This window comes from Bubalus bubalis, chromosome 19 (assembly GCF_019923935.1).
Source record: "Bubalus bubalis isolate 160015118507 breed Murrah chromosome 19, NDDB_SH_1, whole genome shotgun sequence".
NCBI classification, from domain to species: domain Eukaryota; kingdom Metazoa; phylum Chordata; class Mammalia; order Artiodactyla; family Bovidae; genus Bubalus; species Bubalus bubalis.
The window spans coordinates 33,009,869-33,023,465 of NC_059175.1; the positions used below are offsets into that span (position 1 = coordinate 33,009,869).

Sequence of the window (13,597 nt, forward strand, 5' to 3'; positions counted from 1 at the left end):
CATTGTGCAGTAGTTCGAACATTCTTTGGTGTTGCCTTTCTTTGGGATTGGAATGAAAACTGACCTTTTCCAGTCCTGTGGCCACTGCTGAGTTTTCCAAATTTGCTGGCATATTGAGTGCAGCACTTTCACAGCATCATCTTTTAGGATTTGAAATAGCTCAGCTGGAATTCTATCACATGCACTAGCTTTGTTTGTAGTGATGCTTCCTAAGGCCCACTTGACTTCACACTTCAGGGTTTCTGATTCTAGGTGAGTGATCACACCATCGTGGTTATCTGAGTCATCAAAATCTTTTCTGTATAGTTCTTCGGTGTATTCTTGCCATCTCGTCTTATTATCTTCTGCTTCTGTTAGGTTCATACCAGTTCTGTCCTTTATTGTTTCCGTCTTTGCATGATATGTCTACCTGAGGTTGTTTTGAAGCCCTGTCTGGGATTTAAACCTACAGAAGCAAAGGCCTTGCCTTTTATCACTGTATGATTCAGTGCATGAAATGCCAACCTTTTGGGGAAAGAGTTTATTTTTGTTTCATCTTTCTCTTTACATTTTCAAGTGAAATTTCTAAGCTTTTAGAAATGGCCAGATTGACAAGAAATCACATTTTAAAATATGTCCGACTTGATTTTAATTAGTTGGTCCTGGGTGACTCAGTTGCCCAGGGGAAGAAAGACCTGTTATCATTATTTTAAATTTTGCAGATCAGGGAGGCCTCCATTTCTCAGCAGAGGCTGGGTTTGGGAAAGGCAGTAACAAGACTCTGACATTTTCATTGTAATCTTTATTTCCAAGGGCATCAGAGAGTTCTGTAAAAATGGTGTGTGTGTGTGTGTGAGAGAGAGTCACTCAGTTGTGTCTGACTCTTTTCAACCCCATGGCCAGTAGCCATCCAAACTCCTCTGTCCACGAAATTCTCCAGGCAAGAATATTGGAATGGGTTGCCATTTCCTGTACTTTCTGTAAAAATTAATAATTTAATTCAGAGATTGTATTCATTTCAACAAAAGAAACATTTCATTGAAGCTTAAATATATTCTAATAAAATTCACTGAAAGATGCATGTGTTTTATTATCCACAATTGTTCATTCATAACCACAAAATACAGAAGTTTAGAGAATTTAGAGGAGTGTATATAAAATGCATTTGTTGTAAAAGTATTATGTATACACATACACACACACACACGCACACACACACACACTTGAATATGAATTTGACATGGATTCCTAACACATTTAAATCTAATTAAATGAGAAGAAATTAAAACTAATAATTTAATAATAAATTGATAGTACATAAAGAAATCTGATTAAGTTTAATTCTAATAAACTTTATCCTTTGAAAGGTATTTCTAAAAATAAAACCTATTTATTCAATATGTATTTATTGAGTACTTAGTCTATGCCAGGTGCTATGCTAAGCACTTGGGCTAAAACAGTAGGAAAACAGAGAATCTTTGTCCTCAAAGTCATTGCTGTCTAATCGGAGAGAGGTACTGATCAAACACATAAATATAATTACAATTTTGTCTAGTGCTTTGAAGCAGTGACATTTAAACTATCTCCTGAAAGTGAAGTGAGTGAGTTGATCAAGTGAAGAGGCAGGAAAGATAAGGTATTCTTGGTGAAAAAAAAAAACCAAAATAGCAAACTAACAACAATCAAACAGCATTTACAAAATTCCCTGGGGAAAATTAGTCTGGTCAAGATAAGCAAGACTGAGGCTGTGTCTAGAATTCAGTGGGGAAGAGCGACAGAAGTGAGACTACAGGAGCCGCCGGCCATTGTTCTAACAATAGAACAGTTAAGAAGTTTTATCTTTGTGCTAAAAGCGGTGATTGAAGCACCCTAAATAGGAAGCTCACATGAATTAATAAGTCAAGGTCAGCACATCGAGGGTTACTGAACTTAGCACCTCCAATTTCTTTATTTTTTCCTGTAAGTCTTTTCAAAATCAGTTCTCAAAGCCAGCACATGAGAAGGCCTCTGGCTCCCACATCGCTCTCCTCCCATTGCTTCCTTGGAGGAAGGTTTTCTGATTCCTGTAGACTTGCCTGTTTCCAAGGAGCCTGCAATCTGTCTAAAGATGCCTTTCCTCAGGAGAGCTCCATATTCCGGAGAAGAGCCGTGAGGCTTCCTGTACCAAATTTTGGTTCTGGATCTGTTCTTTTGCTAACCTAAATTAGAATCTATGATTGGGAAAGTGTACTTTGTTTTTTTCCTATAATTGTGTGCCCCAAAGAAAACACTTTCAAGGATACTTCCCTCAAGTCTCATCACCAGTCTTGCCCTTTTACACCAGGCCATCTCCCCCACCTGCTTTCTGTCATTGTTAGAAAATGGTGAATGTTAGGGGGAAAAAATCCCATAGGCTCATTTTTACATCCCCCTGTACAGTGGCTGAATGCTGCTCTCAGAATTCCCTGCTGACTTCCTTCTTTGAGACTCTGGAGCAGAGCATTGCCTTGGTTGTAATTCATTGACTATTCAATACATTGCCACATATAGAGAGCTAGGCATTCATCTAAGCACTTTATATGCACTAACTACTTCAATCCTCATTAATACGCCCATTTGATAGATGGCAAAACTGAGGCTTAGAGTGTTAATCAACTTGCTCATAATTAATGCTGATGCTGAGACTTGAGCAGAAATGATCTGGCTCTATGTTTAACATTAGGACTATGATTTTATGTATATTTTTATTTATCTTGAAGTGATGTGATTCTCCTGGTAGTCAGTGAGCTCTTGTGAATAAGCAGTGTAAATCCACAGTATAAATCCAGAATCTAATGAAAATGAGAGATTAAGAAAAAGAGAGGCATTTAAAGACAGCACTGCAATATTTGCATAGTCACATTTTTCTGTGTGACTATAGGAAACCAAAAGAGACTATTCCATAAATAGATCCTGAAATATTAACATACAGATTCAAAGAGAATTTAGTCATCTCTTCAGGCTGCATAATTTCACTAAGAAATATTTTCATTCATAATATTAGTGAATGCTATTCAAATTTCTGCTAGCAACTTTTTGGTTATAATGGTGGAGCTAATGTGATGAATGAATGAGTGAGTGAATGAAGGCTTTTTAAAATCTCATAGCAATCTGAGAACTTCCTAAGGAAACTTCCTGAGGTCTTGAATACTAGTTTCAGTGTCATTAGGCAGAAGACTTACTATGGAATTAATATTAGATTCTTATTTGCATGAGAAAATCAAAGAACTCTTCTTTGGACGAAATCAAGAACAAACCTGAGAGAGTGTAAGGGGAAGCTCTGACTCCACAGGTCAAGATCAGTTCAGTCGCTCAGTCGTGTCCAACTCTTTGTGACCCCATGAATCGCAGCACACCAGGCCTCCCTGTCCATCATCAACTCCCGGAGTTCACTGAGACGTCCATCGAGTCAGTGATGCCATCCAGCCATCTCATCTTCTGTCATCCCCTTCTCCTCCTGCCCTCAATCCCTCCCAGCATCAGACTCTTTTCCAATGAGTCAACTCTTTGCATGAGGCGGCCAAAGTACTGGAGTTTCAGCTTTAGCATCATTCCTTCCAAAGAAATCCCAGGGCTGATCTCCTTCAGAATGGACTGGTTGGATCTCCTTGCAGTCCAAGGGACTCTCAAGAGTCTTCTCCAACACCACAGTTCAAAAGCATCAGCCTTCTTCACAGTCCAACTCTCACATCCATACATGACCACAGGAAAAACCATAGCCTTGACTAGACGAACCTTTGTTGGCAAAGTAATGTCTCTGCTTTTGAATATGCTATCTAGGTTGGTCATAACTTTCCTTCCAAGGAGTAAGCATCTTTTAATTTCATGGCTGCAGTCACCATCTGCAGTGATTTTGGAGCCCAGAAAAATAAAGTCTGACACTATTTCCACTGTTTCCCCATCTATTTCCCAGGAAGTGGTGGGACCAGATGCCATGGTCTTCATTTTCTGAATGTTGAGCTTTAAGCCAACTTTTTCACTCTCCACTTTCACTTTCATCAAGAGGCTTTTTGGTTCCTCTTCACTTTCTGCCATAAGGGTGGTGTCATCTGCATATCTGAGGTTATTGATATTTCTCCCGGCAATCTTGATTCCAGCTTGTGTTTCTTCCAGTCCAGCGTTTCTCATGATGTACTCTGCATGGAAGTTAAATAAACAGGGTGACAATATACAGCCTTGACGAACTCCTTTTCCTATTTGGAACCAGTCTGTTGTTCCATGTCCAGTTCTAACTGTTGCTTCCTGACCTGCATACAAATTTCTCAAGAGGCAGGTCAGGTGGTCTGGTATTCCCATCTCTTTCAGAATTTTCCACAGTTTCTTGTGATCCACAGAGTCAAAGGCTTTGGCATAGTCAATAAAGCAGAAATAGATGTTTTTCTGGAACTCTCTTGCTTTTTCTATGATCCAGCAGATGTTGGCAATTTGATCTCTGGTTCCTCTGCCTTTTCTAAAACCAGCTTGAACATCAGGAAGTTCACGGTTCACATATTGCTGAAGCCTGGCTTGGAGAATTTTGAGCATTACTTTACTAGCGTGTGAGATGAGTGCAAGGTCAAAGGAGGCCCCTAACAATCCGTCCCAAACACCTTCCTGTTCCTCCCCTTCTCCAGTCACCCCTCTAGTGTCCCCACACTGTGGCACCTACTCTCTGGTCACCTCATCCTTCTTAATCATGCCATCTCTTTCATACCCATATACTTAAAAACAAAACACTTTATCGAGGTCTGATAGATAAAATTGGTATACATATTTAATATATAACTCGATGAGTTTGGAGATAAGTATGTATACCCATGAAACCATCACCATTAAGGCCATAAACATACCCATCTACTCTCAAAATTTCCTCCTGCACCGTTTATTATGTTTATTATTTTTTATGTATATGTGTGGTAAGAGTACTTAACATAGAATCTACCTTCTTAGCAAATTTTAGGATACAGTACTGTTTTGTTAGGAGGGCATTATGCTAAGTGAAATAAGCCAGACACAGAAAGATAAATACTGTGTAATCTCATTTCTATGTGGAATCAAAAAATAGTCAGTTTCATAGAAGCAGAGAATAGAATGGTGTTTACCAGGAGCTGGAGAGACGGAGAAATGAAGTAATGAGTAAAACGTACAAAGTTTGAGTTATACAAGTAAGTTCTGGTGATCTACTCTACAGTCCATGTTCGACTGGATGTGCTGTTCCTTTTTCTTGAAATACTTGGCTTCTTTATCTAAAGAATCTTGACCAAGCTCAACATGTCACCTATTTTGTGATGCATTGCTTAAATTTCTCCCAAGTGAAATAAATTATTTTACCTACATGCTCCCATAGACTCCTATGCCCATGTCTGTTGTACCATATTGTATTATCATGATTGGTTCACCTCCACTTTGCTTGTTGGACTTTGAGACAGCTGGGACCAGGATTTCTAGTTCAATATCTGAGTTCAATAAATGTGTTATTTTCCTTTTGGGGTCCAGGGATTGTGGTAGGTACAGAGGATCTATTGATGACTACAATATGATTTTTGTTTTTTGAAAAGGGTACAAGCACTGCTAGAAATAGGCATGGAAGTGGAACATCTGAACGCCACGTGCAATGTATAGTTAGAGACTGTGCTTCAGGAGTATAAAGCATCAAGAAGAGAGCTCTTCACCCAGATTTGAACTGAAAGGATGGAAATACTGCCTCAGCCAAGTCTTGAAGGGCAAGTGGAAGTTAGACCAGGAAGGGTACTGAAGAAGGAATGGTATTTCATATAGACAGAAGTCTTGAAAAAAAAACTGAGGCATGAAACCACAGGATGTGTTTGGGAGAACACAAGAATTTCAGTATTACCAGAGAACAAATTAGCCCAGAGGCTGAAGAGAGGTGTGTGTGTGGTGAGTGTGTGAGGGAGGCTGCAGGGACTCACCCTGACTGATTCAAAACTGAGTGTATCTTCTCGATGAGAGGAGACTGCAGTTGTTCATGTAGGAGAATGATGCATTCAGTTCTAAGAAAGGTTATTGTGACTGCCGTGTAGAAAAGTCACAGAAGAAGAGTGTGTGGGCAGGGCTACAGCAATGTTTTCTTAGAGAGAGGTGAGAAAGGTTCAAACCCCAAAATGCTCTAAGGAGCTATACCTAGAACACTGTCTTCTGCAGGTACAATATATCTTTGTTGAATGAATGAATGAAAGTGAAAGTGGCTCAGTCATGATCGATCCTTTGAGATCCCATGGACTATACAGTCCACAGAATTCTCCAGGCCAGAATACTGGAGTGGGTTGCCTTTCCTTTCTCCAGGGGATCTTCCCAACCCAGGGATCGAACCCAGGTCTCCCCCATTGCAGGCAGATTCTTTACCAGGTAAGCCACAAGGGAAGCACAAGAATACTGGAATGGGTAGCCTATCCCTTCTCCAGTGGATCTTCCTGACCCAGGAATCGAACCCGGGTCTCCTGCATTATAGGCGGATTCTTTACCAAATGAGCTATCAGGGAACTCCAAATAAATGAATGGGTGATTTTAAAACATTAAAGTTTAACCAGTTTGTTTTTTCTTTAATTATTTTTTTAAATTTTATATTGGAGTATAGTTGATTAACAATGTTTTGTTAGTTTCAGGTGTACAGCAGCAAAGTGGTTCAGTTATACGTTTGTGTGCTAAGTCTCTTTAGTCATGTCCTACTCTTTGCTACCCTATGGACTGTGGCCTGTTGGGCTTCTCTTTCCATGGGATTCTCTGGGCAAGAATACTGCAGTGGGCTGCCATGTCCTCCTCCCAGGGATCTTCCTGACCCTGGGGTCAAACCCCTGTCTTTTATATGTCTCCTCATCGGCAGATGGGTTCTTTCCCACTAGTGCCACCTGGGAAGCCCATACATATACATGCATCTATTCTTTTTCAAATCCTTTTCCCATTTAGATTATTAAGTATTGAGCAGAGTTCCCCGTACTATATAGTAGGTCTTTATTAACCAATTTGTCTTATACAGTGAATATTATTGCTTTGAGACAATATTTTATTACCACCAGAGTAGGCTTTTCAATTTATTTATCTAATATAAGGATTGATTCTCAGGAGGGCAAATAAAACATGTGCTCTTTTTATGTAAAAAGTACAGGAATATACAAACAATATATAAACATATTTAAAGTCTATCTGTGGTATTAAAACTTTATTGAGAAAGAAAGTGAGGAAGGAAAATATTTTTAAAGGTTCTATGGTGGGAAAAGAATTTTAAAAGTTTAAGAAATGCCACTCTAAATAATTATTGTAACTTCAACAGCATTTGTTTGTTTTAATCTAGAACACTGAGTCTTTTTGTTTAACATAATTCTACTTAAGTCCATCTGAGTATTTGAGATTCAATTTGGCATTATTGCTTATTTTGTTTTTGGTATCATATTGACTTGAAAAAAGTATATCTGAACAGAAAAAGAAAAATATTCCCATGACTCAGAGAAGCGGCATTTTAAATGTAAAACTCATTTCACCTGAGGACTACAAGCTATTCCAAAATGATAGTTCATCAATCCTCAAAGTAATCTATTTTATAGCGAAACAGAGAAGAGCACTCCTAACATCTCTCCATGGGGATAACAATTAGTTATTCTAAATTCAGGCCCAGGAATATCAATCTTAGAGTAGTAGCAGGCATCTGAGTTGCTGTGTTCATGATGGTCATGGTTCTCAGATGGGAATTTTGTTGCTCAAGAACCTTCCATAACCTAGTACCCTAGGGATCTGGCAAACCAACTACTCAGTTAAAGCTAATACAGAATTGGCACCGGCCTCAGTATCCCTCTTCACTACCTCTCACCTCTCAAGGTGAGTGTATCTGCTAAGCAACCATCTTCCCAGGAAATGAACTGGTTTGATACTTTTTCCAAAGAGTGTCTGCTTTTTATGAAATACCAAGGTGATACTGTGTTCACAGCAGAGATATGCCATCTGCCCGAGCAAGCCCAGAAGAGAAAGTAATGGAATTCAGACCCGAGTGGCTGCACACACACTGCCGTGGCATCTGTCTCTCTGATGAACTTGAAACCCCTGTGTCTGTGCTCTAGGGATCCACAGTTTTTTAATTCAAGATAGAATTCCCTTCAGAAACTGTTGCTATGAAGACCAAATTCCTCCACCTGCCAGTCCATTTTCTGACGGCAATGGGTCCACGCTATCCTCTTTTAGAAGCACTTTTTGGGTTCTCCTCTATCTGTATCTAACAAACAAAGGTAAATGCTGCAAAACATGGATCAGAATTTGTAAGGTGCTACCCACAGGATTAATGTAGTCCAAGGCAGTTATTTCAGTTTTGCCTGGATGGGTCAAGTTTGGCTAGATGTGCTTTATGAGATCTGGATAAAGGCACTGTATTACATTCTGTACTTCAACCTCACAAACCAAAAGGAGCATGACTTTCTTTTCTTCTGATTTCATGATACAATATGCTCCTGATTTTCATCCTACTTTTATACCTAATTCTTCCTTTTTTAATTGAATCAACTTTTCTGCCCATGTAGCTGATATTCAGATTTTCTCTACTCGTCCTTCTCTATACAATCTTCCCCGGTAATTTTATCCACTCTCATAGCTCTTTTATTTTTATGTGATAGCCCTTGACCAGCTCTATGTCCTGAATATATTAGACCTGTACTTAATCAATTGAAATCTGAATTCATGTGTCCCAAAGTCACCTCAGAATCAACAGATCTCGGACTGAACTTAGTACATCCACTGGGAAGCCTTCAGTCCTGTCCTTCCAAAATTAGTAGATGATATGCTCACCTGCAAGAATACTGCTAGAAATCTAGGCAGCATTCATGGCCTCTTTCTTCATCTCCATCATATCCAATCCCATACCAGTCAAATGTTGTCCTTTTATCTCCGTGTGTGTGTGTGTGTGTGTGTGTGTGTGTGTGTGTTCAGTCACTTCAGTCGTGTTCAACTCTGCATGGACTATAGACCACCAGGCTCCTCTGTCCATGGGATGCTCCAGGCAAGAGTACTGGTGTGGGTTTCCATTTCCCCCTCCAGGGGATCTTCCTCACCCAGGGGTCAAACCTTCAGCTCCTGTGTCTCCTGCATTGGCAGATGAGTTCTTTACCACTGGTGCCACCTTTTCTCCTTAGTTCCTTTCAAATACATCTATTGTGGCCACTGCAATGTAAGTTCCCATTATCTCTGGTTAGATTCCTTCCACAGCTCTCTGGTTATTAGCTTTGATCCTAGTCTTGCTTTCTTCTCTGCATTTGTTCACACTGAAGGCAAACTGCACTCTCTGAATCACAAATCTAAGCATGTTATTTCCCTGGTTAACAGCTTTAAGTCAATTTACAGTCTGAAAACCATCTGTCTTCTGGTCCCTTCTTATTTCTCCAGCACTTTGAGGCTTCCTTAAATTTCATAGCTTCTTTGAGATTCTTAATTTCATCACGATCTCTCCACTCACACCTTTGTATCTTTCCTTCTCTCTCCATCCCATCCAGGAATTTGACATTCACGTGGACTTCCTCACTCTTTCATTGTTATTGCACTGTCATCTCTAAGACCTCGGTTCATTTATCCCTTTCTCAACCTCCCTTCCTGCCTGCTTAAGTCATGGTGGTTTCTCTTCAATGTGCTATCATAGGATATGGCATCCTTATTAATAGCTGGATCTGTCTGTCCAAAGGCCCTAGTCCTAAGCACACCATACCCCTGTTAATGAATGTATAAATGCTATTTTCTCTGTCTGAAAATACACCACATCATCCTCCATCCCCCATTCCCACCTTCACCCAGCTAAGTCTTCCTAATCTCTCAACATTCAGGGAGTGCTGTTCTGAAAAGTTTACCCTGATTTTGCAAACAAGGCTAAGTGACTCTCCACTGTGCTCTTGTGGTAATGAATCATCTTTTATAATTAAGTCAGATCACAACACTATTCTGGTCAAGATCTTCCAAAGACTCCCCATTTCACTCAAAGTAACACTCAGAACCCTTGTCAGAGCCTACAGTGCCATCCAGCATCTGCCCCCCCTTTCCTTATTATTCCTCTAACTTCATCTTTTAAGGGTCTCCTCTTTCTTTTACCAAGTTTATGCATGCTACCCAGTTAAGGCTATGGCAGCAGCTGAAATGTTTTCCCTGGCTATCTACGTGACTAACTCCCTTGTCTCCTTCAAACCCTTGCACAAATATCCCCTTGTCAATGCACCTGTGTAAGCACCCTATTTTAAGTTGCAATCTGCTCCACTCCTCTCTATCTGCACACTTCAAATCTTCCCTTTTTAGCTGCATTTTAATAGCACTTCTTCCTTCCTATCAAATGGTGTAATTAATTTATGATTATTATTCATTATTTGTCTTTCCTTATTAAACTGTAAGCTCCTCCCAGGTAGATATTTTTATCTGCCATGCTCACTCAAGTTTTCCGAGTGCCTTCAGTGGTGTCTGGAATAGAAGAGGTGATCAGTAAATAAGTTTAAAGGATGAGCCCTGATTGTACTATATTAAAATTGTCTTCCTTGTCCATCTGTCCACCACTAAACTATGCACTCTTTAAATGCAGGGAGTTTCACTAGTATGACCATTTATAATATCTAGCACATTTCCTGAAAATAGTGGGTTTGTAATAAATGTTTGCTAAGTGCATATACTCATCCCTGGCCTCACTAACCCATAGTTCTCCAGGGTTTGCAATCACACCATATCAAACTAGAAAATGAGTGCAAGAATGTTGTTTTCTTACTGGAGAAATTTCACTATAAATTCTCATGATGGAATGGGGAGGGAGGAGGGAGGAGGGTTCAGGATGGGGAACACATGTAAACCTGTGGCGGATTCATTTTGATATTTGGCAAATCTAATACAGTTATGTAAAGTTTAAAAATAAAATAAAATTAAAAAAAAAAAAAAAAAAATTCTCATGGCATCTGAGCTCTCCAAAGATGGAGTCCAGTATTGACTGATATAGTAACTACAGTCAGCCCTCCATATGCTTGGGTTCCATATCCACAAAAATTAATCCTCGGTTGGTTGAATTCTTGAATGCAGAAACCATGGATAAAAAGGACTGACTTTACAACTTCATTTTATGTAAGACACTTGAGCTTTCACAGACTTTGGTATCTGTGGTAATTCCTAGCACAAATCCCTCATGGATTCCAAGTGTTAGTCTCTCGGTCTTGTCCAACTGTTTGCGATCCCATGGACTATAGCCCACCAGGCTCCTCTGTCCATGGAATTCTCCAGCAAGGATACTGGAGTGGATAGCCATTTCCTCCTCCAGGGGATCTTCCCGACCCAGGGATTGACTCCACGTCTCCTGCATTGCAGGCAGACTCTTTACCATCTGAGGCACCCTCCAAGGATGACTATATTTCTCCTGCAGAGTCACTTAAGAGGTTAAGAATTTACCATCGTCCATTTCTTTTTTTTTTTTCTCTCCATTATGTATCTGTAATTGGGGCATTTATTTTAGTAAGTTAGAAAACTAAAGGAAGTCCTGGGGATTGCAAGCTTGAAAAATAACATATTTCCTTCTGTAACATCTCTTTTTCTTTCCTTTCTCAGAGCTCTTCCTGCCATGATGCAGTGGGTCCGCACGCAGAAGCCAGGAGAGAGTGGCATCAATATTGTCACTGCCGACTTTGTAGAACTTGGTGATTTCATCAGCACTGTCATAAAGCTCAACTATGTCTTTGAAGAAGGGGAAGCCAACACTTGATGGTACTGTTTGGAGTATCAGTGAATAAGAAGGAGAAGATTCACTGTATTAGATGTATTGTCTATAAACACTCTGATCTTCCTATTCCACTGAGTTTCTGAAGGGATAAGGGCTGAAAGTGGGTGGGAAAGGGGGAAACCATTTCTTCAGTGATTATTATCGTACTCTTCATTACTATAAATATTTCATTTCCCATTTGATAAGCAAAACCTACTTCTAGTGTTAGGGATTAAAAAAAGACTAGTAAATTTTGTTTTTCAGAATTAGTCTTTGTAACTTATGGGTGTTTACTTGATTGTGTTTCTGATTTCAACTTAGGGCTCCTACACTTTCCTCCAAATGAAACTTTCTGCTCCCTCTCTCGCTCGCTCTTTTTAATCTGATGCTGTATGGGACTTAAAAGTAATTGAATGCCCAGCATAATGTGTATTACATTGTTGTACTAAAATTTACTTGTTTTGTAGGATTTGGTATAATATTCTGTAGCCTGCAATCTTGCTAACTTTTGGTCATAGATAATATGCATCAAATTGATTTCCCTGCATCAGTAATACTGGAGGCCATAATCAGTAAATTTTGTGTCATCTAAAAACAATAGTGTTTCACAGTATTTCTACTGAAGGCAGCTATAAATACGAATAAAAAACTTCTGTGGAAGAACAATTAGTGCCAACTCCATATTGAAAAATGGAGGTGGTGAGGAGATGGATGTCACTTTAATTCAGAAATCTCTTAAATATTGTCTTGAAAATGCCCAGTAAATGAAAAATTATGTGTTAAAGTCAGAAAACTCTGCTGGACTTGGAGATGATCATACTGAGTAAAATAAGAAAGAAAAGGACAAATAGCACTTGATATCTCTTAAATGTGGAATAAAAAAAGATACAAATGAACTTAAAAAAAAAAAAACACAGAAAAAGGCACACAGACTTAGAGATCGAATTTATGGTTACAGGGGGAAGGGTGTGGACAAGAGAGATAGATTGGGAGTTTGGGATCGACATGTACACACCACTATATTTAAAATAAAATGACTTTCCATGAAAAAGTAAATAAAAGTAAAATTATAAAAGAAAAAATTTAAAAAATGAACTCAGAAAACTCTGAAAAGAACACTTACAAAAGTTCTTCTAACAATTAACTTGACTAAAAAAATAAGAAAAGAAAGAAAGATTGTGCAAGCTTTCCTACCAAATTAAGATTTCCCAACATGTCATTCTACATCCCAAATTTTGAGGAACATATTCTGAGAAGCTTCAATTTGAGTTTTTTTTTAATTAAAGTTGAGGAAAAAGGAAGGGTCACAGAATGAATGAGAACAATGTCTTTGAAACTATGACTGTGACCTCTCAAGGATCCATGAAGCAAATTCAGGAGATTCTTAAGTATATGTGATCTGAGCAGATTTTGAAAATCACTTTGGGGTTCTGTCCATCTCACCCCAGGGTTAATTTTGAGGCAGAGGCCAAAGTTTCACAGAAAGTTTCTGCCTTCTGCCATGTGATAGTCCACATGTAATAGGAAGAAAAATGCAATACAACTTTAAGCATTGCTTCCCCCTTGGTGTCTTTGCAATATTTGACAGCTCCAAATAACCTTAAAAGAGCACAATAACCCTTTCCTATATGCCTCACAGGACTATTTTGAGGCATTTATAAAAATATATAAAATTTGCTGAAATTTGTACAATTCTGAATTATTTTATCTTCATGTTTAGAAATAATCACACCTCAATAGTTTGCTGGGGGGAAACAACATAATCCATGTAAAGTGGGACCATAGAGAAATAAACGCATGCTCTCAGTTTTTAATTAATTTAGACATACAACATGTGGTTTACTCTCTGAGTCTTAGGTAAGGGATTTGATTCCAAGTTTATGTACATTAAAATTATAAATGATCAAGAGTTTA

At 38.9% G+C, this 13,597-nt stretch overlaps 1 protein-coding gene across 1 annotated transcript in view; it reads left to right on the plus strand.

Moving 5' to 3' along the window:
• The window catches only part of PLCXD3 (phosphatidylinositol specific phospholipase C X domain containing 3), a 201,781-nt gene extending 189,200 nt beyond the window's left edge, over positions 1-12,581 (plus strand). Inside the window, exon 3 of the mRNA XM_006076396.4 lies at positions 11,533-12,581. Coding sequence (XP_006076458.1) covers positions 11,533-11,686 — 154 coding nt within the window. The 3' untranslated portion in view covers positions 11,687-12,581. The remainder of the gene's footprint in view (positions 1-11,532) is intronic.
• Positions 12,582-13,597: the final 1,016 nt, after the last annotated feature.